General features: G+C 36.1%; 2 protein-coding genes across 14 annotated transcripts in view; one reads left to right on the top strand and one right to left on the bottom strand.

Moving 5' to 3' along the window:
- The window catches only part of KLF7 (Kruppel like factor 7), a 401,896-nt gene extending 401,190 nt beyond the window's left edge, over positions 1-706 (bottom strand). For all 8 annotated transcript variants that reach the window (XR_006736993.1, XR_006736990.1, XR_006736995.1 and 5 more), the window contains exon 1: positions 604-706. The gene's annotated coding sequence lies outside the window, so the exon portion shown is untranslated. The remainder of the gene's footprint in view (positions 1-603) is intronic.
- Positions 707-778: 72 nt separating this feature from the next.
- CREB1 (cAMP responsive element binding protein 1) overlaps positions 779-26,320 on the top strand; it is a 72,760-nt gene continuing 47,218 nt past the window's right edge. For 2 of the 6 annotated variants that reach the window (XM_045560235.1, XM_045560233.1), the window contains exons 1-2: positions 779-1,021; positions 20,531-20,652. In XM_045560235.1, coding sequence (XP_045416191.1) covers positions 20,539-20,652 — 114 coding nt within the window. In that variant the 5' untranslated portion in view covers positions 779-1,021; positions 20,531-20,538. Of the gene's footprint in view, positions 1,022-20,530; positions 20,653-20,905; positions 21,055-26,320 lie in introns of those variants that run through there. The other 4 variants (XR_006736989.1, XM_045560234.1, XM_045560237.1 and 1 more) reach the window with 3 other exon arrangements.

The raw sequence follows: 26,320 nt of genomic DNA, 5'->3' as shown, positions 1-26,320 counted from the left end.
GGGGACGTATTTCGAGTGCCGAAGAGCAACCTCCGGTCAGAGCAGGTCATGGCTCGGAGGCCTCTGAGGCCGTCGATGGGACCCACAGTCTTGGCTGCCCGCGCTGCAGGGCTGAGCCCCACGAGGTGCCACACGTTGCAGAGCCTCCGCCCCCCGAAAGAAAAGCTGCTCCGCCGGCGGCCGCCAGGTTTCTCCGCCGACTCTCGGCGCAGAAAAACCGTCCCCACCCGGGGCCCACCCTGCCCCGGGGTCCCGCCGGGGCGGCGCCGCAGCCTCGCGTGCCCAGCGCGGGCTCCGGGCGCGTTCGCAGAGGCGCAGCAGCCCTTCCTCCCCGGCTCGCACGACTCCCGCACTCCAGCCGCGTCCCAGCCTGGGCGGCGCGTCTCCCACACCCCGGCAGCTTTTGAAAGTTCCCGCGCTGGCGGCGCTCCGCAGCCGAGCGGGGACCCGCCGAAGTCGCCCTGGAGCCCGCCGCTTACGGCCACAGGGGCAGGCCAGCGCGGGGGTTTCCGTCAAGTCACCGACACCCCTCGGGAATTCCCCACGGGGCCACACACAAACCCCGCTTCCTCCTTCAAATTTCCGCCATCTGGTTTTACCCACCCGAACGCAGCGGAGGGGATAAGACCCCTCCTCCCGGCCCGGGTTTCAGTCCACCTTCACCTTCACTCTCCTGGCGGAACGCCTTCGCCTCGCCCGGAGGAACCCGAAGGCCTTCGGCAAGTTCCGCCCCCAGCGCGGGGCGGGGCCGCTCGAGCTGCTCCGGGCGGAGCTCGGCTGTTTCCGTGTGCGGCCGCTGCGCACTCGGCACTGGGCGGCGCTGGCTGGCTCCCTGGCTGCGGCTCCTCAGTCGGCGGCGGCTGCTGCTGCCTGTGGCCCGGGCGGCTGGGAGAAGCGGAGTGTTGGTGAGTGACGCGGCGGAGGTGTAGTTTGACGCGGTGTGTTACGTGGGGGAGAGAATAAAACTCCAGCGAGATCCGGGCCGCGAACGAAAGCAGTGACGGAGGAGCTTGTACCACCGGTAAGAGGAGCAGGAGGAGGAGGCAGGAGCCGGAGAGAGCCGGGGGGACGGAGGGGGGACGGGGAGGCGCCGGACACCCGCGCTCGGGGCCTTCCCCTCGCAGGAGGGGCCGCGGTAAAGATGGAGCCTCCGCCCGAGCCCCACAACATCGCCGCCGCTCGCAGCGAACAAAGAATAATGGCGGCGGACTGGAGCCAGCGGCGGCCGGGGCGGCAGCGACTCTGCCTGCAGCCAGCGGCGGCGCTCATGGCGGGGGGCGGCGGGCGGGGTGGGAGCCGGCGGCCGGGGGTGTGTGCGGGCGGCCGGCCGCGGCGAGCTGGCGCCCGCGTTCCCGCCGCCGCCGCCGGGCCGGGCGCGGAGCCGGGAGCCGGGAGCCGCCCCGGGGGAGGCCGCCCGCCGCCCGCTCTGCCCGGCGCTGCCCCCCGCGCCGCTCGCCCGGCCCCCGCCGCCCGCCCAGCTCCCGGCCCGGCCGGGCCCGGCTGTCCGCCGGGGCAGCCGCCGCCTGGGTGCCGGTGGGGGGTGGAGGAGGAAGAAGGCGACAGTTGAGGGCAGAGGAGGTGAAGGTGCCTGCTGCCTTCCCGGTAGTCTCCGAGTCCGCCGTGCCCGCTTCGCAAGGGGAAGAGCTGCAACGTCTGACCTACTCTTCTCTCCACTCTCTTTGTGCAATAAAGTTCGAAACCCAAGGCTTCCTCTCGTGCTGTATTTTATTCGTGCCCTTTCCTGCCGCTCCTTCACGGTTGGGGAAATGCTGTTTTCTGCCCTATGCTGCTTAGTTGAGATGATGAGAGCTCGTTCTTTTTTAGGGAATTTTTGACTCTTTCCCTCACCCCTCCGCTTTTTTTAAAAAAAAAGCCAGTAGTCATGGAAATGCATTCTTTTTGGGAGAAAAGGGGTGCTAAAAAAACATATTTGTGATAACTTTTTAAGAAAACTGTTGGGATCTTGTAAAAGGGAAGCTGGTGTTTGAAAACAGTTTCGGTTTTTAACCCTTTTCAATAAGGTAACTATCACTTGAGGTCTATCATTCTGAAACACTTCGTTGACACGAATATTAGCTGCTTTTGTTTTACATCATTTTGCGGGGGATGGGGGGCAACCTTGCCAACCGCGTTTGGGTCACTTGTATCTCCCGTCACCCCTCCGCCCCTCCCACTGTGTTTCCCACATATTTTTGTCTAAACTTCAGTGAAAGATTGATTTAATATTAATTCTAAAAATAGGTTTTAAAATTATGCATTACCTGTCTCGCATGCAGTAAGTAAACCCAGTCTTGAGATTGACAACAATTCAAACCACAAGCCTTATTTTTTCTTCGCCTGTTGGCAAAGGGGGACAGCAGAAAAGTCATTGACACATTAAAGATTATAAGAACAGTTTTTAGAGGACCTGCAGTGTGACCTATTTAAGTTTGTAATACTTTCCTAAGAATTTCATTCTAACCTCAGCTTGCTCTGCCTTCTAAAGGTTTAGTATAGGATCCTTTTGGTTGTTGCCTACCGAAATCTTTTGTATTTACTGCTCATTTCCTGATATAAAAGTAAAACCAAAAACGGTTATGTTAGCTGGTGCAAAAGATGAACAGGTTGTTTTAAAAATACTTATCAGTCAGTGTATGACTGAATCGTGATTGATATATTAAAGGCTTCTGGTTAGGAATAAATATTTGGTTGGTAATAGAAGCACTGTTTCTGTATCCAAGTGACTTTCCAAAAACATACTTTGCGGTATTGCTAGTCTTTAAAATACCACATTAACCATTTGTTATTGCCAAGAAACTTAATTGAAAAGATGCAATAAAGAGAATTTTTCTACAAGGATTGAGAAAATAATTTTATTTCCAAACATTGAGGAAGGACTCTCTGTGAGTTTTTTTTTTTAAAAAAATTGTTTTCTGATATGTTCTTCAGTCTTATCCAAAAGATTTTTAAAATTTTATTTTATATATAGATTCATAATTTGTGATACTTAGCAATTCCAGGTGAAACTTTTGAGACTTTTATATTCATTAATACTGGAACATTCACTTGGAACATGGTACTAAATTGTACTTCTCTATCTTCCCAGGAATCAGTAAAGATTACAGCAGGATCTGCTTGTCTTTTTTTTTTTTTTTTTTAGATGAACACCTGCATTTAGAAAGGTAATAAGTTCTTTGACAGAATTTGCCTGAATAATGTTAAAAGAGCACTTCTTTTGGAATTTAAAGCTTTAGTGTTACCTGTTTTCAATGAATTTTTTTCGCATAAGAACCTGAAGAAACTTGGAAACCTGATCCATAAAAATGGCACCATTTTTTTTTCTCTTTTCTGAAACTCATATTGATTAAATCTGATTAGTAGAAATTTTGTCTCTCATTCTAAGACATTTGGTTTTGTATGTTTGGGTACAGAATGGTTATAGTAAAACCAATTATGTGTCCTCCACCTCATTTTCAAATTCTCTCTCCTTTTTTTTACAATAGAGAAAATTATTTGTAACTTATGCGTAAACAGTGTATCACTGAAATTTATAATTTCATTCCATAAATAACTTTCAGATATGGTTACATAAACTTGTTTATAGCCAGCCTGTGACATAGTTATGCAAATATGTTTCTTGATGTACCGTGTAACTTTCAGTGATGGCTTCTTTATTGACTAGTTAGAGCTCAAATCAGAATTTAAGGATTTAGTAGATGTTAGGGAATGGAAAAATGCAGGATTTTTTTTTTTTAACTCTTGTGAATTCATTTCTACTGTAGTATCACGTGAGACAGCAGTTTATAGTAATTAAAATATTTATTTAGCACTTACTGTGACAGAGACTGTATTTGAAGGAGAATGAGGTTTGGAATCACAAGCCTGGGTTTGAATCCCTGTATTGCCACTATCATGTGTCTACCCTCAAGGAATTTTGTGACCTAAGGGAAGTTTCTTAATCTTTCTCAGCCTCAGGTCTACTTATCTGTAAAATTAGAATAATACTACCTACTTCAAGGGGTTGTGAGGTAAATATAAAGTACCTTAGGGATTCAACTAATGATAGCAATTCATCTTAGGCTTTATTTTAACTTCCTACCTGTGGGACCTTGGGCAAGTTTCTTAACTTCTCCATACCTCACTTTCCTTGCTAATAAATGTGCAATAGCTGCTGCAGAATTGTGGGGGTTAAATAAATTAATACATACTAAATGCCAGGCATTTTGTAAGTGCTTAACAAGTGTTGCCTATTATTTTTTAAATTATCATTATTATTATTATGATATTTAACATATTGGGTCCGAAGCTACAGCAAATCCAAAGATGAATTAAATTGTCTTATCTCTGCCGCCAAAGAACTGTTGGGGACACAGTGATTAACAATGCAGAATATAGGTCGTAGAAAGCAATCAAAGGAAAGAGATCACCTTTGATGAAGTAAAAAGTATTTTTTTATATTTTCAATTTTGTTTTTTGAATAATTCATTCAGATGGTCCATTATTTGAAACAAAATAATATAGCAAAATGTCCTGCATTCTCTCACTCTGTCACCAAGTGTTACCAGTTTTTTGTCTTTTTAGAGGTACTTTACCCATACACAAGCAAATATGTATGTACTCTCCCCTCTTATACAAATGATAGCATACTATACACACACTGTCCTATATCATGCTTCCCACCCCCCACTTAATATGGCTCATCAGTTAGTTTGTTATTAGTACATGAAGAGTTTCTTCTTTGTATAAATTTTGAGGCATTTCATTTATGAATGGACCTGTCTATTAACCAGTTAGTGAGCTGACTTTATTTTTAGGTCTTATATAGCCTTTTAAACTAATGGTATCTGCCATTATGTTTTTATTTCTTTAAATGAAAACACCAAATAGCTTGTAACAGGTAACAGGAAATTGTTATTTGAAGTGCCTCATTTCCTCTTTAGCTCATTTTTAAAAGTTTTAATAAAATGATTAAGATGTAGATAAGGAGACAGGGAAGCTGTATAAGAGTTAACTCACAAAGTGAATTTAGTCTGAATTTAACTCTTTCTTTTGTTGAAGTTCTTACAGTCCTGAATAGACTGCTTCTTTCAATTATTATTTTGGCCAAAACTTTTGTAATTTTCTCACAATGAGAAAGAACATTTCATATAGACCAGTCTTTTTTTTGCATTTATTTATTTTTTACATGCTCATTAACTTACCTTGATGATTTTCTAATATTTCTTGATGTAATCCTCAGTGAGTTTTATATTTTGTACCTAAATTTTAAAAAAATAGTGAGCTTTACCTGTATGATTATCTACTGAGACCTTTCTGTTTCAGATGATTTTTTTTTTCTTTTTACTATGGAAGCCCTTGCTCAAGCAATGGGAACAAGTAACATATATTTCAACTACAGGACAGAACAAGTTTCAGTACCTTTCTGTTTTTCTTGGCTCTTCAAAGCTGCATTAAGCTATAGTACATTTTAGGCCAGGCGCGGAGGCTCACGGCCTGTAATCCTAGCACTCTGGTGGGAGGCCAAAGCAGGTGGATTGTTTGAGCTCAGGAGTTCAAGACCAGCCTGAGCAAGAGCAAGACCCCGTCTCTACTAAAATAGAAAGAAATTGTATGGATAAAAATATATAGAGAAAAAATTAGCTGGGCATGGTGGTGCATGCCTGTAGTCCCAGCTACTCGGGAGGCCAAGGCAGGAGGATTGCTTGAGCCCAGGAGTTTGAGGTTGCTGTGAGCTAGGCTGACGACATGGCACTCACTCTAGCCTGGGCAACAGAGTGAGACTCTGTCTCAAAAAAAAAAAAAAGCTATAGCACATTTTAAATATACATGCTGTTAGTATACTATCTTTAAAATACACAGGCTATAAGTTTTTTATGTTGTTAAACTTGGAAAGTGATAACTAATAATATAGAAGGAACACAAATAAGGCTTATGTCTTTTAAAAAAATTATTAAAGTGATCATGATATATTTCATTCTTTGTATGCACAAGTTGACAGTTATGTGTTGTGATCATATATGCTAATGTTTTAAATCTAAGAATATTATTTTACTGTTACTTTGAGGTCCTACTGGTATTTGATATAAAATATATTAATATATGCTAGTTTTACCCGCTAAATGATTAAAATGTTTACAAAGCACTTATGACAGATTGGGGGTGGGGTGGGGTTGAGTAGATAATTGAAATCTGTAAAGGCAGAAAATTTTCCTTCTAGAACATATAAGACTATATGTTCTATAAGTCTATAAGACTACCAGAGAGTTAATTGATTTCTAACAGTGTCATGGAATCATCAGTGAATTGCTTCTTTGGGTGAAGATGAAGATCATTGAATTAAAGCAGCAGACTGATAATGTGAAAATGGTTGTTTGTTATTCCTCTGCTAATTTAATATATATCCTAGTTCAGCCATTGTATAAGAGCCTAACCCTGATCAGCTTACTCAAGTTGTAAGAACAAAGTGTGGTTTTAAACTTATTTCACACTATCAAATCTGTATGTGTAGGTTTTTGAGATGAAACTTAGATAATAATAGCCATTAGTTTTTATTCTCATTAAGAATGCATGTCTCCCCTTAATATATGCACACTCTTATGTCACCTCCTGTTTTTTGTTGTTCTATATTCTTCTCATTTTTTAGCTCTGCCAGACAAGGCCTTGTAAGGACATGTTTGACAGGTTGAGTATCCCTTATTGGAATTGCTTGGGACCAGAAGTATTTTGGATTTTGGAATTTTTTTCAGATTTTGGAATATTTGCATATGAGATATCTTGGGATGGAACCCAATCTAAACATGAAATTTACTTATGCTTCATGTATGTCTTATACAAATAGCCTGAAGGTAATTTTATACAATAATTTTATGCATGAAACAAAGTTTTTACTGTGACCCATCACATGCAGTCAGGTGTGTAGTTTTCCACTTGGGGCCCCATGTCATTGCTCAATTTTGGAGCATTTTGGATTTTCAGATTAAGGCTGCTCCTCTGTATTATATTATGCCCAGATTTTTACTCACTGGTCTTCTAGGCTATCAGAAAAGAGATTATCTAATATTTCACATTCTGGTGTTTATTCCAATAGATAAGAAGATAGTATCTCCAGTGATGAATAATTACAATGTTATACATGTATTATGTACATATATATCTCCAGTAATAAAAAATTATCTAAAACTATGTATTAATCAATTCTTGAGGCTAGGTATACAAATTTCAACTTTTTAAAAAAAGTAATACTTTTTGATAAACTTATAAATCCCTAAGATCCTTTTTCTTAGGGTTGAAGTAAGGTAATCAAGGAGTTTACCATAAATGAGACGGGCTGTGTAAACAAAGATAAAAGCACCTATCAGTTTTCTTTCTGCTGTTGGATTAATCTAGGATCTCTAATCTAAAAAGGAATGAAATTTGGAGAGGAAGAGGTCTGAGAGACTGATGATGAGTTTTTTCTGAAAAGAGCGAAGGAAAAAATGACATTAGGTTAGAGAAGAGAGAGTTAAATGGGAAATTAAAATAGCTAAGTTAATGACCTTGGTGTAGGAGTGGAGGGTGGTTCTGAAAGTCGACTTATACCAATGATAATAGAAATTATCTCTCCCAAAAATTATTGAATCTTCTATGAAATGAAGACAAATTTCTTTTTATCAATTTCAAGTGTATTTCTAATGATCTGGTTATCTACATGTAAGTTTCTAGTTATATGATAGTATAGATGTAAGTAAAAATGTTTATAATTTAGGCTAGGCTGAATAACCATTACTTTGGAGGGCTGTTATCTCTGATTAAGTGGTTGGCATTAGGAGACACAGTGTCTTTCATCACTGAAGTGAAAATTATTTCTTATTCTGAACTATTAGTACTCTTAAAGGAGTATCATTTTTTATCAATAGCAGCTTTATTATTTGCTATGACCAATAATAGTAATACCTTGGTTATATGTACTGCCATTTATCAATCTAGTCATTTATTAGTGAACATTTATTGACCATCAACTCTATTACAGTTGGTGAAATAATCACAAGAAAATTCAGTTAAATATTTATAAAAATAATACCTAGATGTTAAATGAAGATTGTTCCAGTTGCTATAAACAATAAAGCCTGAGTATATGGTTCCTATCTTTAAGGAACTTATGGTATAGTGAGGATGATGAAATGGTATGAGAAAGAATGATATACACATGGCAGAATATCAGATTTCACTACTGTCTTGAAGGGCTTTTAGAGTTCTGAAGAGAAGGGGCTTAGTGAGGAAAAGTTTTGCAGGAAAAGTAAAATTTAAATTGAACATTGAAGAACTTCAGTAGAGATGAAACAGTATTTTCTAGGCAGCAGAATGGACAACAAAAGTGAAGACATGGAAGCAGAACGAACTTGATATGCCTACAATAAGAATGTATTAGATAAACTGTAGTTCTTCATTATGAGGAGCCCTGAGTCTGAGGGAGGGAGCTTTAAATTTCATATAAGAGGAGGAAAGACACAAAGAGAGGAATGAAATGATGAATTGGCTGAAATGTAGATTTCGTGACTCCTAGTCCTCTTCCGTGGTACATACAGGTATATAGTCATGTGCCGCATAACAACTTTTGGGTGAATGACAGACCACACGTACAATGGTGGTCCCATGAGATTATAATGGAGCTGAAAAATTCTATCACCTAGTGACCATAGCCATCCTCAAGTCAAAGCACAGGCATCACTAACATTTGTGGTGATGCTGGTGTAAACAAACATATTCCTCAAGGAGAGCCCATGGCAGGTCCTCCAGGAAGAATTCCAGAAGACATTGTTATCATAGGAGATGACAGTTCCTTGCATGTTATTGCCCCTGAAGACTTTCCAGTGGGACAAGCTGTAGAGATAGAAGACAGTGATATTGATGATCCTGACCCTTTGTAGACCTCTGTTAATGTCTGTGTTTATATCTTAGTTTTTAACAAAATGTGTAAAAAGTAAAAAAATATATTTGTTAAATATAGAAAAACTTATAGAATATTTGTGTACAGCTGTACAATGCTTGTGTTTTATGCTGTTTTTACAAGAGTCAAAAGTTTAAAAAATTTAAAAGCTTACAAAGTTACAGTAAGCTAAGGTTAAATTGTTATTGAAGAAAGAATTTTTTAAATAAATTTAGTGTAGCCTAAATTTATAGTGTTTATAAAGTCTATAGTAATATACAGTAATGCCCTAGGCCTTCACATTCACTCTCACTATGCAAACTTATGGATTCACCCAGAGCTACTTGTAGTCCTACAAGTTCCATCCATGGCAAGTGCCCTACATAGGTGTACCCTTTTTAATCTTTTATATGATACTTTTACTATACCCTTTTTATGTTTAGATCCACAAATACTTACTATTGTGTTACTGTTGCCTACAGTATTCAGTACAGTAACATACTGTACAGGTTTGTGGCCTAGGAGCAATAGGCTATACCATATAGCTTAGGTGTGTAGTAGGCTACACCATCTAGGTTTGTGTAAGTGCACTCCAGTGTTTGCACAGTGATGAAACTGACTAACAATACATTTCTCAGAACATACCCAAGTTAAGTGACCCTTGGCTGCATATACATTACAGTTAAAAATTGGACAGCAGTTTTTTTAAGCAGCTTTATTGAAATATAATTCACATACCATACAATCCACCCCATTTGGTGTGTACAGTTCTTGAGTATGTTTGCAAGGTTTATGCATGTATCACCACAGTCAGTTTTAGGACATTTTCATTATCCCAAAAAGAAATCCCTGCATCTCTTAGCTATCACTTCTTTAATCTCCCCATAGTCCCTGTGCTAGTCAACCATTATTCTACTCTCTGTTTCTATAGATTCACATGTTCTGGATATTGCATACAAGTGGAATTATACGATATAAAGTTTCTCCATGTTGTATGAAGCAGTATTATTTTTTATTGCCAAATAATAGCCCATTTGATAGATATACAACATTTTATTCATAGCTATGCACATTTGGACTTTTTGACTATTATGAATAATGCTGTCATGAACATTCATTATTGTGGACATGTTTTCATTTCTCTGGGGTGTACACCTAGGAATGGAATTGCCAGGTTATATGCTATGTCCAACCATTTGAGGAACTGCCAGACTTTTTTCCAAAGCTGCTGCACCTTTTTACCTCCTCGCTAGCACTTGTTATTATCTTTTTCGTTATAGCCATCCTAGTGAATACCAAGAGGTATCTCACTATGGTTTTGATTTGCATTTCCCTGATAACTAATGTTATCAAGCATCTTTTCATGAGCTTAGATGGCTTATTTGGCCATTTTCTTTGGAAAAATTTTAAATGCATTTTAAAATTGGGTTGTCTTTTTGTTGTAATAGTTTATTGTTTTCTGTACAAGTCCTTTATCAGATATATGATTCACAAAAATTTTCTCACAGTATGTGAGTTGTCTTTTCACTTTCTTGATGGTGTCCTTTGAGGTATAAAAATTTTTCAATTTTATGATTTCGAGTTCATCTATTATATTTTTGTTGTTGCTTATGTTTTTGGTGTCATATTTTATATAATACATTGTAAATTCTTATTCAATTATTATAAACATTTTCTAAATATCTCTGTGAAAGCCCAGGCCAACAGGATACCATTATTTAATGAAAAATAACTAAAGCCACTAATGCATATTTAGAGATATAATCCACCTCCTCTGATCTTCCCTTTATTCTGTGTCCATATCCCTTAGTTTGGAGGGACTGATGAAAGGAAACAAAGGTAAAAGCCTAGAAATGTCAACTTTGAAACATTTTTAGTTGAAGTACAGTCATCCCTTGGTATCCACAGGGGATTGGTTCTAGGACCCCCAACCCCATCTTAGATACCAAAATCCACGAGTGCTCAAGTTCCTTATGTAAAACAGTATGGTATTTGCATATGGCTTACACACATCCTCCTGTATACTTGAAATCATCTCTAGATTACTTATAATACTTAATACCTACACATCATTTCATTTTTGTGGATTCAGTATAGTACTTGGTGCACAGCAAATTCAAGTTTTGCTTTTTGGAACTTGTGGAATTTTTTTTCTGAATATTTTTCCTCCATAGTTCGTTGAATCCATAGATGCAGAACCCTTGGATACAGAGGACTGATTGTGCTGTGTTTCGAGAATTTATTATTTATTAGAGAATTTATTATGATATCGGTGTATTACTCATAAACTCTACTGTATTTGCAAAATCCACAATTACAAACATTTATCCATGAAGTGAGTAGTAGTTCATTTTTTATAAATGACTAAGCTAAGCCCAGGAGAATTTAGGTGATGTAGTTGCTGTATAAAAACCTCACAATAACTATCACTCTTGTAACATTATCTGTTTGTAAAGAAAGTTTTCAGGGTTCTTTCCTTATTAATTGGTACTAAAATTTTTGTTCCTAAGCAATATTCATTTAGACTTATAAATAGCTCACTTGGAGGAAATATTCTAGCCAGCATTGGGAAAAAATATATTGATTTCATTATGTTATTAATCTGCATCTGATTACCATAAGTAGCCACCTTATGCTTCCCTTTTTTCCCATAATTTATTGTATTATCATTTCCAAATTGAAGTTTATGATTTTAAATTACTTTTTAAAAATGTTTGGGGGGAATTTATAGGTAAACTGGTCATAAGGATTAGTTTATACCTGTCCAGCCCTTTTGTATATAATACGTATTTTATCTCTTATTAGGTTGTAAGCTATTGAGAGAAAGGTTCTTATGTGCATTATACTATAGTCTTCATAGTTTTCAGCAGAACACTTATTATATAGTAGGCAAAGAACATTTGTTTAATGAACAATTCCCTATTAGAGAGTCACAGATTTGAAAGTAAGGGTTAAAAACAATTCCTCTTTAGAATTGTACAGATTAAAGGAAGTAGACATACATGTTTTAGTCAGTTAAAACTTACTGAAATTATAGACTTATTTTTTTAAAACTGAGTAAATTAGATTCATTTTCTGTAGCTTTCAAAGGAAAGTTTTCTACTTTGAGTTTTCATTTACTCTGATGTTTTACTAATATAGTACTTCTCACCTCTGAAACATGGTAAATCGCATGAGTTTGTGGTAATCAAAATGACCTTACCATAAATCACTAACAGGCTGGTAAAAAAAAAAACAGTACATCTGCCCGAAAAGTTGGATTTGGTGGTGTTGATTCTTTCAAGATTAAAGATGAAGGTACCTAAACTTGAAGCAAGTCTTTTATCAAAACTGTACATAAAGGAAAATACTCTGTATGATACTGTGATGGTGGATGTATGTCATTATACATTTGTCCAAACCCACAGAATGTATAACACTAAGAGTTAACCTTAATTGTTTAAAAAAAAAAAAAACCCTGTACATAAAGTCTGTGCTGTTGTCTGCATGTCATTTATTAGCTTTGTAGATTAGCCATGGCCAATTTTTATTAATAAATACAGTCTAGTATATCCTTGGTACCTTTGAGTTCTTGGGCTTTTTCCTTTGCTGCTTGACTAGTAAGCAAAATATAATTAAAGTGATTACCATATTTCATAATAGTCCTCATAGTCCCATTGCCAAATATACAAAGAACTCTTCACTTTTTTAATATTGGAGGCTATGCGATATAGCCCTGAAGTCTTGTAAATTCCTTGCAAATCTCTTAATATTACTAGTTCTCCATCTATGAAGTCAGCTAAAACCAGAATTCCTGTCTTATGACTCCTACCACAACATGTGCTGTCTCACTTCAGGAAAACTGAATTTTCACTCTTTGTGTCTAATTCATAAATAATTCGTCAAGAATGGCATTTCAAAATTTAGTTCAAAACAGAACTATCAAAATAACAAATGATACTTCATAAGTTTATTTAGGAAACACTTGGACATTCATTTCCCATTTGAATGTAGTGATTTTCACATAGTCACTTAGGTTTTGTTAAGTAAATGGAATAGTAGACTATAAATATTTAACTTCAGGGCATAATAACTTTTGGGTCCTTACAGTTTCAGCATTGAGCTAGTTTATAAAGCAGAACTTAAAATTTGAAGACATTTTCACACTTTAGTCAACATAAAAATTGTTTTTATAAGAGTAATTGTAGGAGCTGTATAATCTTTTTTTCTTTAAAAAAGCTTCAAAACTCCATTTAGTACCACTTCATATGCAAAAGTTTCTGTAGGATTACTTCTTTGAAAGGCTCAAAGTGTAGAAAGCTATGAACATAGTATTAGGTGGGTGTTTGGAAAGAAAGGGGAATGGGAAGAGATGGGATAAAAATGTTATCATCTAAAATAATGCATAGTCATGTTGCTGCTTTGCTAAGCAACACTATCTCTTGGTGACTGGATACGTGAAGGCTTGTTTCAGAGCTGTGAGTATAGTCTTACCTGAAGGAAAACAAGGCAATAAATTTTACCAATTAAAAAAAAAAGCACAAACAACTTTGATTTGAGAAAGCACTAAAGCTTTCTTATTGAGAGGTACTGTATATAGACTTAGTCATATATTTTGGGATGGCTGTCATAAATCATGCATTATGTTTCTATAAATTAAATGGCATTTTTCTGATTCACTTCTGTTAAATATGTCCCTTAAAGATTATATCTTTTTCATAGGGTATATGACATGTTTTCAAAATAAATTTACTTATTAAAGATGGCATTCAAATACCCTGGTAATCACAAAACTACAATAAGTAATGAAATAAATGGAACTTAAAGAGTTTCTTTGAGTTAAATCCAATAAACAAATCAGGGAATTTATTAAATAATATTGGAAAAATTCCCTTTTGCTGTATACCACCCACTTTCTTAGTGGTGGAGGTGAGGAGTTATTTTGGTATTTATTATTAATACAAAGAATGTATAAAAGTATATAAACATTTTCAAGCTTTTTATTTTTGTCTTACATAATTTAAATCTCATCAGATTTGAATCACAGAGTTAATTTCATATACAACTTTCTTGCTTTCTAATCCCTGGACTAGAGGCTGAAATACGGATTTGTTCTGTTTAAGGAAGAAAGACTTTGATATGAGCACAGAGGAAACAGTTTCTGAAAACTATGTCAGAATTTACTCAGCTTAATAAAGATGCCAATTTATTTTAGTTTATCATATTTCCTATTCTGACTTGTTCCCTTAGAATGTTTATAACCTCATTTTGTTAAGGTGTAATCAGTCTAATCTAATCTAAAGTTTATACAGTTGAGGTTGGTATATATTAAATTGAGGGGTGTATGAACATATATACATACAACATTTGAATATACTTTTTTCCTATCTGGTTTCAATGAAAGTATGCTGTTTTTAGCACTAATAGACTATTAGCATCAGAAACCTGGAGCATTGCTAAATTTCCAGTATTGATTGTATACATCTCAGTTCTACTAGATTGAACATATGATAAGGATAAATGGCAAGTTTTTCCAAGTTAACAACCAAGAAGAATTATACAGGTTAAAAGAAAACAGGTACTGTAGCATAGTTATTGACTCTTGGATAGACAAAATCTGTTGTGTAGCACCTAAACATTTTACCTCTTTTTATAGTAAGTTAATTGTAACACTTTAGAAAGTCAATCAAGACATGTCGAACGTGTAAGAATGTGTTAGCAAGGCTCTCGTATAGTTATCCTAAAAACTAAAAGTACATGCATAAAGTAACTATGTAGAAACTATTATGTATCACATGTAGGTGTTTCTAGGTATGCTACTTCGGAATATTTTTAGTAATGTATTTGACTGTGACAACAAAATAGTCATTTAGTTTTAAAATCATGTGCCTTTTGCCGTGGTTGCCCTGGAGATTTTGAAGTTCTGCTGATGTGATTTCTGATTTCCTTAAATCCCTGCAATTTTGCATTGCTGAGAGTTTAGGAGTTGCCCACTTGGCTAAATGTGCAGGGGAAGGGTTTTTTTTCTCATTTCTAATTGAGGTCATTTCTATTTTTAAGAAGTCATAGCATGTGTTCCATTAGTTATGAATGCATTTCTTCTACAGAGTCGAAATTCACAGTTCATTTCCCTGAATACTTATTTCTTATCCTAAATGGGATTGAATTTGTCATAGATTTAGGAGATTAAAAAGTTAACTAAGTTGTAAGGAAGGTTTTTCATAAACTTCAACTAGAATGTTAAAGATTATAAGGACTGGGGCACTTCCGAAAGGGCAAAATATTTTAGGAAAAAGAACACGGTGCAGGTATATAGCATTCTTTCCTTTTTGCTTAATGATTGTTAGCAAAAGTGGTGATATGGGCTTGCTTTCTTTAATGAGCTTTAATTTGCAATTTGATGAAGATTTTTGTTAATTTGCTATAGGTAGATAGATACAGAAATAGTACTGCGAGAATTTGTCCCTGGTTCAGTCTAGTTCCACACAGGTGCTGAGTAGTTGAATTTAAATGCTACTTTATTAGTACGGGTTCAGTGATCAGCCAATATAATATTGAAAATCCCTTCAACATCCTTCCCAACTTTATTTTTCTACACACTTCCCACCATCTGACATACATTTTGCTTGTTCACTTTCTCTCCCCTAACCTCCCACACTAAAATATAAGCTCTATAAAGGCAATTTTTAAAAAATTTTATTTTGTTCATTGCTTTATCCCCAGTAGTTATTATCATTTGTCTTTGTTCCTTGTTTTCTATACAAGGTCTGATACCAGCCACTGACTCACTCATTTATCTAAAGGCCGATAGTTCAAGCCTTTGCTTATACTGTTTTTATCAGAAAAGGTAGTCTTTCCCCAAATTTATCAATACTGTTATATTCATCCTTAATGCCTCTTTGGAATTCCAACTATTGCAGAACATATACTCCTCTTTTAAATGTCATGGAAGCACTCATTTGACAGTTTGCTGGGATGTTTAAACTTTTTAATATCTAGTATTAAAATTACGGAAAGGGTATAAAAGTGATACAGCCCTTTATTATTTGGAAACCTAGTCAGATAAATTTCTTGAAGCTAAGATAGAAAGGAAAAACAGCTTTATCTTTGTAAATTAAACAAAGGGACTATTAAACTATTGAATAACATAACAGTTAAGACCAGAGCGATGTAATGAGTAAGAAACAGTGTCCACCATGTGAAAGAGAATCTTCATTGGATAATAGTCTGGTCTTGAAGTGATTTTTTTTTAAGTGCTACTAATAATCTCAAGTTTATTGCATTCTCATGATTATAAAATGAATGGTAATATCTCTGTGTTTGTCCAAGATAAAGAGGCTAGGTGACCTATTCTTACTCCATCTGCCTTTACTGTGTGAATCAGTATATAGTAAAGGAAATACTTCCTTTACCAAAAATACTATTTTATTATATGGCCTGTATAATTATGTGTGTGTGCATACATCTTTTTATGGTCTCAGTTCCTAGGATCAGAGGATTTCAAATTGGAAGAGATCTTTTAATTCATTCATCTTGTTTTTACAAATGAGAACTGAGAAACTGAAACACAGAAAGTTTAATTTGTCCAACAGCCACTTGGTGACAGTGTCACTTGTTGACAAATCAGCTTTCCACCAAGTGTTAGGCTCTGTTTCCCACCTACTTATAGCAGCATTTTTTGGGTTTTGTAAGATTGAGTGAATAATATTACAGAATCACTTTGCTTTTTATTTTTCATATTAGGAGGTAGAATTCTGGAGACCATTATAATAGCAAAATGGTATATATCTTTGTGAATTGGTTAAAAATTTGTTTATTTTAGGCATGACACTATTTTGAAATTTGTTGTAAGTTCATAGTTTCCAAAGGATTAATCTTATGCTACTTTTAAGGATAAATTATGATAATTCAACTTTTAAACATTAATCCTAGATAAATTTTAAAATTCATAATAACGGGAAGAACAAGAATTACGGTACTGTCAAGCCAATGGCATTAATATATTTTAAGTGATATCTAAGATCCATTCTGTTTCTAATATTTCAGGCCCAATATTCCTGCAACATTCTGAGTTCATATGTACCTAGTCTTTTTCTTATTTTTTAGCATTATTCAATTTTGAGTTTTTTATATTTTTGCATAAGTTTAGTGAATGAGGAATCTCCTTTCTTCAAACAACTTTGGGTACCCACATAAATTTCCCCTCATATCTAATCCTGTGTCTGGATACAGCACTGCTAGCTAGACTGATACTGGATTAGTAGAAAAATTGAAGATCCTACACATGAATACTATGCCATCTCTTCAGCAAAAGCTTTCAAAGTCACAATAATTGTACCCACTTTAAATGCTATTAATAGTTTAGTCCAGTTGGGAGATTGCTATTTCAGTACCTTCAAGGTGAAAAAATAACTGTGTCTGTCTGTTTTGGTTGAGTTACTGAATTTCTCATCTGAGAAAATTGGTCTTCCTTAAATAATTCTTACCAGCACTTTGAGAAAAGGCCTAAATTTTCTGATAAAAGACTATATTTGTACTGTTGCCCAAGAGGTTGTTGGTATCTAGTTAAGCTGAGAGTTAGAAAAATTAAGAAGGCTGTGCCCTACACTGAAAAAGGATTGGTAGGCCACCTGAATGAAATAATAATAAAACATTAGCAGTTTAAATGAGAGCTCCTATCCATTGGAAGTATCATACCTTGTTTTTTTAAGAAAAGAAATATTATCCAGTTATCGAGGGAAGAAGGATGAAAATCATTTTGACTGTGTCTTTGCAGCTATAATTAACTTATATCAGTAATGGTTTTGTTCCTTTATTAGAATGTGGTAATAAGTGTTTTATTTTCTAAAACAAAAAGTTGTAATGATGCCCTGTACCTTAAACGTCAAAAAATAATTAGTCTTAATTTGTTATAGAGCATACAAAAACAAAAGAAATATGACTGATCTGTGCTTCAGATTGCATTTAATCACATAGTAGAGTGAAACTACAAATATCAAATGACAGCATAGCTTAAAAAATGTGGCTTGGAATAAAGTCTTTTAAAAATGGTTTTGTATACTTTGTCTACAAAGGTATAAATTTGCATTTGTGTATCTTCATCCTAGTTGAAAATGATGATTTAGGGGAGAAAAATTTATAGGTGTTTACTCTTATTTAGCTTGACTCAATACCATCCTTGAATGGATTCATTCATTTATTGTTAATTGAGATTAGGTTTTTTTGTTTCTGCATACTATTTTCTTCCAGATCAAAAGTATGGGTGACTTTCAGGATAGGTAAACTGTTTTGTTGTTGTTGTTATTTTCTGTTACATTTGATGTCTTTCTTAAATTTTTTAGTTTATAAGAGCACAGATTGTAAGTATACAACTCAGTGAATTATTACAAGTGATAATAACTAAAGTTATTTGATAATTTTTAAAAACCGTTAATTTTTATTATTTAGAAATGTAAACAGTTTAGGCAAAATTTAAACATAAATGGTCATTTCATGTAAAAAGGGAGGGGGGAGAAGGGGATGGGTAAATTCACACCTAACGGGTACAGTGCACACTATCTGAGGGATGGGCACACTTTGACTCAGACGGTACGAAAGCAATTTAGGTAACCAAAATGTTTGTACCCCTGTAATATTCTGAAATTTTAAAAAAATGTTGTGAACATAATAAAGTATGTACTATTCATGTTAAAAAAAAGAAACCTGAGATTTGAAAAATTTTTTGTTGAGTATCTCAAAATCATGATTGAAATGTAGTTTTGGTTCATAGTGTTAAAATGTTATATATGATTTCTGATATTAAAAATTTTGTTAATTGTACAAGTAATCCTGGATCCATGCTCACAGGAAGGAAAAACCTGAATCAATACTAAAATACTAAAGTATGTAAAGAGTAAAAGGTAAAAGTCATCATTCTGTAGTTCTACCAAATCCTAGTTCTCTCTTCACAGCTACCACTTACAATTTAGTGTTTAACTTCCCACGTCTCTTCTATGCATACACCTTTGCAACAATTTAACTTGTTTTTGTAACATAAATGGGGTTCTATTTTACAGTATGTCATTACATTATAGGTAGACTATTTTTAATGTTTCTAATGATGGATACTTGTTTTCAGTTTTTTGCTATTTAAAAAAAAATCTAAAGTGAATACCTTTGAACTTTATCTTTCTGAGTAGTCAATAATAGTTTCGTATTGACTAGTAGTTGTTTTGTATGTTGGATATTACTGTGTTGATTATATGTGGCAGATACTTTATACCCGTGCACTTACCTTGGTGGCTTTATGAATATTTTCTTTGTTTTTTGCAAACTCAATCCTAGGAATAGTGAATGTTTTAAATAATAATATTGTCAAATCTGTTAACTTTTCCTTTGTTATCAGCATTTTGTGGATTCTGGTATTTCTAAACTATTTATATTCATTGCCACAGAGATATTTTCATTTCCATTTTTAACTGTCACTTGTAAAACACTTTCTTTTTATAGCACCCTATGAATGATAGCAAGATATATTAGTATTAATACATTGTGATGGTGCATAATGATCACATAAGGATCCGTGACACTTTTGATTATCAATTTCAGAGTTATAAAATAAATGAAATATATTCTGGAAAAGCAATGGGGTTTTGTGTTATTTGTGGAATCACTGTAGGTAGTCCCGTACTATTAATAAATTCATTTTCAACAGGTAATGTGCTAGGCACTGAATTATAACAGGTACTAGAAATATTGCCTGTTTTCCTGAATCCTTTAGGCAGGATTGCTTCCCCAGTTATCAGAAATTTCTCTGACCTCCATGTACAGTAGCCACTGCTACTAGGAATTGCTCTCCACTTACTTCTGCTGCCATCCACTGCCAGATTACCCAACAAATATACTAAGCTCTTAGCAAAGCAGGCTCTAAAAAGTGACAAAGAAATCTTAATTAACTTACCCAAATTTTACAATTAAAACTTTTAAAGGTAGTTTATTTCTCTGTGTGTGTATGTATGTGTGTAGTGTAGTGTTGCACACTATACGTGGGGTGAGAAGGCAGAACACTATCTTTTTTAGTGTTTAGGGCCTCCAATTTGGCTGTGTCCATTTATTCTACCTTTCTATTATATGTTAATGTCCCACAACTTAGGCTCTTGAAATTTGATCTGACTTTGTCCTACCACCAGTAATCTTTTGTGAAAATAGTTTACAATTTCTCTGCTTCTTCTCTCTTATGAGGGGAAATACACATATAGGAGGTACCATGAAGCCAGTATCTCATAGACTCTGTTGTTAGCTCACTTCTGCTCTCTACCCTCTGTACCCGATTAGTACAGTTTGGGAAAATTATAATTTTGCTCCCACCCCTCTTCTCCTTGTTGGTAGGGGAGATTCATGGAAGAAAGGAATCCCTAATTATTTCTAGGTGGGGTAATATCCCAATTGGGAAGAAACAGCCAAGAGAGAAGAAACATTTTTCTTTTTTGAGGGGTCTAGAACTTTTACAGCTCAGCAAATTTGGACAAGTTTGACAATAATTCAGCTACATTATATTTTAACTAAATTTCTGAGTGCATTTGCTAACCTAACGACCACATATACCTATTTATAACTTGAAATTTACCTTTAAAGTCATGAAAGCCCAAAGCACTGTAGTGCTTGTAACATTCTTCCATATTATTATAGGTAACTAAATGACCATGGAATCTGGAGCAGAGAACCAGCAGAGTGGAGATGCAGCTGTAACAGAAGCTGAAAACCAACAAATGACAGTTCAAGCCCAACCACAGATTGCCACATTAGCCCAGGTATAAAGCATATGGAGAGATTCCAAGTTGTGTCTCTTTCAAGAGGAGTATGTTTCCAAGAGAATTTAATTTTTATTCCAGAGATATACATAGAATGACCAGAGACATTCTTAGAATATCAAAATTCCTATTTACTTAGTATAAGCATATGTTTAGAAATGATAGTACTAATTCAGTAACAAATAGTAAAATATATTGTTAAAGATTAATACAGTATTTGTAGTGACATGATCCAGAAATAATTACATTTTTAACTAATGAGTAAATTGGCTCTCTCCAGGAAAGAAAATGTTGGCTATGACAACTGCTTTTTTTTTTACTATCACACAGATTTATTTTTGGGCATACGGGTGCAGATGATATGAAAGCCTGAGTTTATATATGCTTAAACTAAAAAATAGGGTAAGCAAATAAATTGACATGTAAGTAAATTTTAAGGTTGTTAGTAGTTTTTTGTTTCCTGTATATTTTAAATACAATTCCTGATTCTTTCCTTTCATCTTTGCCTTAAACATCATATCTTTAGGATAGTCTCTCATTCTTATTTTTTTGTTCTCACATATTTTTTCTCAAATATTTTATTAACAACTATTTACATAGATATGGGTGAGAAAAGTGGTTAACATAAAAACCAAATCACAAATATAAACCTGCTAGGTAAGAATATGATATTGCCTCTTTCAGATAAAGGCTCCCAGAGGAAAATAATCCTAGCAGAAGCTCTGGTATGTCTAGCTTCAGTTTCCCCAAGAGTTTAAAAGTTCCTAGGGAAGTCACTGAGCAAGAATGGATCATGGGAAATAGAGGGCTCACCAAATTAGGGTATCTGACTGAGCTAAAGTGTAGGTCAGATACTGGATTTCCAGCCCTCAGGAGTAAGACAAAGCCACATACACTTAATGTACTCAGATGAGGCAGACTGCAGGAAAGAAAGAAGGGAATAGGCTCAAGGCAAGCAACCCCAGGTGAGAATGAGAGTTTATCTAAGCATTTTGCCCTCTGGTAAAAAGAAGATAGAGGGCCAGCATGCATCTTGATGGTGACTATCCCCAGCATATCTATCTCTTGGGTCATACCATTTTGTCTCATCTGGTTGTCCTCTAAGTCTACTATATAGTGTCACCCTGGGAATTCCTTTCATCCTGCTGTCTTTTTCTTGTGGGATTTGTGTTCTTGTAGTAGAGCATGTTTTCCTTTGGTTTCTTGAGAAAGAAGGTTTGACTTGGTAAAGAATTTCTTTTGGAATTTTTAAAGATTTGATCCACAGTTAGTTTTTTCTAGTGTTGTTTGGAAAGACTAAATTCATTTCTTATTTTGTATCTCTGGTATCTTACAAAATCTTTGTTCATGGTGCTTCAGAATTTTATTATCATGGTCATTGGTTTGGATCAGTTTTTATCCACTGTGATATATACACATTGGGCCCTTTTGTAGTAGAAACTCGTGTCTTTGATTCTGGGCAATTTCTTTAAATTATTTGGTTGGTGATTTTTTTTCCTTTATTCTTTGTGATTTCCCTCTAGAATCCTTGTGATCCAGATAGTGTAATTTTAGGACAGTTTCTCTAATTTTCTCATCTTTTTTTCGCTGGTTTTACATCTTTTTTGCTTTGCTTTCTGGGAGATTTCTTCAACACATTCCAACCCATCTGTTGAATTTTTTATTTCTGTTATCCTATTTCCAAGAATTATTTTTTCCTCTGAATAGTTATTTTTTCTTTTTGTTTTAATAGCATCTTATTTATGTTTCACAAAGGCAGCATTTTCTCTTATCTCTGAGTATACTAATTAGGTTTTTTTATTTCATTTTAAGTTTTCTTCTCCCCACATAGATACTCCATATAGCCTCCCACACACATTTGTTTTGATCCCCATCTTTCATGTTAGAAGCTTTTTCAAATGTTTGATATTTTGTAGTTGTGTGCTCAGGTTTAAAAATAGGAGACCAAAAAGCTATATTGGAAACTCTTTGGATGTTTGGTGCCTAATAGCTGTATGAGCTGTGAGCTTCACTTTAGAGGGATTGTGGTGGTCCTAATGTCAGTATCTTTTAGGTCTTTCCTCTGGGCATTGGTCAGGTTCCCCAAAGAAGGCTTCACTAATCCCCTGCTTATAGGGAAGAGGCCTGAGAGCCAAGTAAGAGAAGAGGGCTGGGTTCTAGTAGCCACCTTTAGCAATGCCTGGTGTTTGAATTCAAGAGACCATCTGTCTAGAGAATAAATCTCCATTTGTGTCAGCGTGGAGTAGATTAATTGTTCTTCCACAGAGAGTAAGGGAGGGGATACAATTGCTTCTGAAAAAGCCTCCTCACAGCCTTCCTTATTTTCAGTCTCTCTTTTCACTCCACCTTCTAGGGTGCCATAGATCCTGATCCTCTTGAAGATCTTATGGTACAAATCAGGCATTGCCTGCTTCCAAATCATGAGTTGGCCTGCTGAAGGTCTTCCCAGTTCATTACCATTCATCCACCCGCTTTCCAGCTTCCAAAACTCCATTACTATTATTATCTCCTTTCCCATTCTCCTATGCTGGTGTCATTATGCCTATAAAAACAAAATCAATTTTGTGAAGTATAATTGAGGATTCAGGAGGGAGCAAAATTATGTACATGTTCAGTTTATCATCTTTATCAAGCAGCCCTCTAGCACTGAAGACTTAAAAGTAGAGTGACATCAGATTTGAGTTTTAGTATCTGTTCCCATTTATATGTTTTTAGTTCTTTTTATTCCCAGTTACAGAGTTTTTTTCACTTGCTCATACAAGTTCCTTAACACACATAACATCATACATTTTTGACATTTCTTCTCATAATTCTGATTCCTGTTACTTTTTAATGTCAATCTTTAAATGCCAGGAAAATATAATAAAATTGTCAAACAAATCCAAGATGATTGTGATTTGGTCAGTGAACAGAAGAAAACAAATTCAGCCTGAGTAGTATAGGAAGAAAGTCAATCTAAAACAATAATGAGGCCAGGCATGGTGGCTCACATCTGTAATCCTAGCACTGTGGGAGGCCAGGAATTTGAGACTAGCCTGGGCAACATAGTGAGACCCCGTCTGTACAAAAAATAGAAAAATTAGCCAGATGTGGTGGTGCATGCCTGTAGTCCCAGCTACTGGGGAGGCTGAGGCAGGAGCATCAGTTGAGCCCAGGAGTTTGAGGTTGCAGTGAGCTATGATGCTATGATGACACCCCTGGTACTCTAGCCTGAGTGACAGAGGGAGACCCTGTCTCAAAAAAAAAAAAAAAAAAAAATGACATGCCTGATTTTACTTTTAGAATTTACAGATATTTTTAAACTGGCAATGAGAATGTAAATTTTAATAGATTTAAGTAAAAGGATGATCATTGTAGCTTTCTTATAATAGGCAAATTTGAAAACCTAAATATCCAACAGTAAGGAATTTATTAAACTAATTATGTAATTTTCTGTTCAGCCATTAAAACCACTAAAGAAGACTACTAATGGTATGGAAAGATATTTATGACAGATTTGAAAGATAAAATAGATTCCACAATAGTGTGTTATAAAAATTGAGTGTATGCATGTGCCTTAAAAAACATCTAGAAGATCTACAGCAAAAATATTAACAGTGATTAGCTCTGGTTTATAAGAATTTACAGGATTTTTATTTTATTTTGGTGTATCTGTATTTTATAAACTCATAATGCAGGCAGTCGTTATGAAGAATGATAAGGGTAGGAAAGAAGTTATTCATTGAGTGAGCTTGTTATAATTACCCTAGAGAAGACTCAGGGAAGAGGACATAGTAATTGCTTTAAATATTAGAAAAGCATTTATATGGAATTGAGATGAAATACTCTGAATAACCTTAAGGTTGTGGTTCTCAAATTTCAGTGTAGGGGAAAATATCATTGGGTTCCTCTTAGATTCTGACTTTACAAACAGGGGATCCTGTGTAATTATAATGCAGGTAGTCTATGGACCACATTTTGAGAACCAGGTAAAACTAAGCAAGATTTACAGTCGCCAAAGAGAAGTAATTAAGGAGGAAGGACTTCCTAACTGTCCAAAGGTAGAAGCTCATAGTTTCAACCTATATGCCAAACACTCTGTCTTCAGTAGGGATCTTTCCCCCAGGCTTCACAGTCAAATACTTAACTGCCTGCTAAATACGTCTGTAAATTCAAATGTCAAATCAATTTCATCATCCTCCATTACAACTCGAAAGCTTATCCATCTTGCATTCTGTTTTAGTTAGTGACATAGTTTCCCAATTTTCTCTCAAATATGAAACATGGGTCATTTTTTATTCCTCCTGATCTGTTCCCAAATTTTCATAAAATCACTTCTCTCATTCCCATCCCTACTACTGCTGCTGCCCTATTTTTGGCCTTTGTCATCTCATACCTTAACTACTGCTTTCTCCGTTTGTCTCCCCACCACCACCTTTTTCACCACCTGAAATATGTATCTTTCACACTGCCATCTATCTAAATGCAAACCTCACTATGAAATTCAGGAGTTTGAAAAACCATCAGTGGCTTCCTCAGCATCCTCAGGATAAAATACAAGCTCTTTAATGCGACATGAACAAGGTTTTTTTATGACTAGCTCATTTAGCCCCTGCCTACCTCTATTGTTTTCTCTCTCGGTACTTCCCACATCATACAGTAAAACACTTAGGTGCTCCAGTAGTGCTGAACTGCTGGTTGTCCCTCTTTGCCATGTAATGCTATTTTGCTTCTGGTGTTGTTACCCTTGCTCCCTAAAATTCTGTACCTCTCCCCTGCAAGTAATAATAATAACAAGTCTAACTTGTATTCTTTGTTTCAAATTCACATTTTTCCCTGGGAGCCTCCTCTCCTCTTAGGTTGGGTAGAGGGTAGCTTTTTTCAATATGTCCATTTTTCTCTTAGCAAATTTATTACTCCACTGAATTGTATTTACTTGTGTCTCTTCCCCATTCCTTCACACACACCTCCCAGTGATATCCTTGAGGTCAGAGACCCATATCTTTCTCATTTTTGTAGTTTCAGTTCTAATGTTGTTCCCGGCACATAGGTCCCCTGTAACTGTTTACTGAATGAGCAAATAAAATTCCTACTCCTGAGTGTGTTCAAGCATAGGAACCATGAATCCCATCTGATAGACATGTATGACTTAAGGACTCTTTTAACCTGGATATTGACTCATTAAAATTTCCTTAGTTCTAGACTTAGCAGGTCAGTTTTGCTCAAGTTTGAGAACAATTAGATTTTAAAACATGGCTCATTTAACACATGATATTCTGAAGACTTTTATGTTTCTTCAGGGCTAGCATATCTGTTGACCTTACTTAATCTATATGAGCAGTTGTTATTTCTGTCTTTAAAATGGAGGTACTCTTTATTACCCAGTCTTCAGTTTTCTTCAAGGACAAAATGAGAAATCAGATATAAAAGCAGGTAGGAAAATGTAAAGCACCATACAAATACAGTGGTACTTAGTGTTCAGAAGAAGTTTAGGTTACATATTTTAATATAACATTAAAATAGTTTTTTGTTTTTTATCATTTGGGAAGAGCTAAAAATGGGGGGGTTGGGGGCTTTTTTGTAGGGTTTTTTGTTGGGTTTTTTTTTCTTTTTTAAAGAATATTAAATTTTTTTGGCTGGGCATGGTGGCACATGCCTATAGTCCCAGCTACTTGGGAGTCTGAGGCAG

This window comes from Lemur catta, chromosome 8 (assembly GCF_020740605.2).
Source record: "Lemur catta isolate mLemCat1 chromosome 8, mLemCat1.pri, whole genome shotgun sequence".
Lineage (NCBI taxonomy): Eukaryota > Metazoa > Chordata > Mammalia > Primates > Lemuridae > Lemur > Lemur catta.
This window is presented reverse-complemented; position numbering and strand designations above follow the sequence as displayed.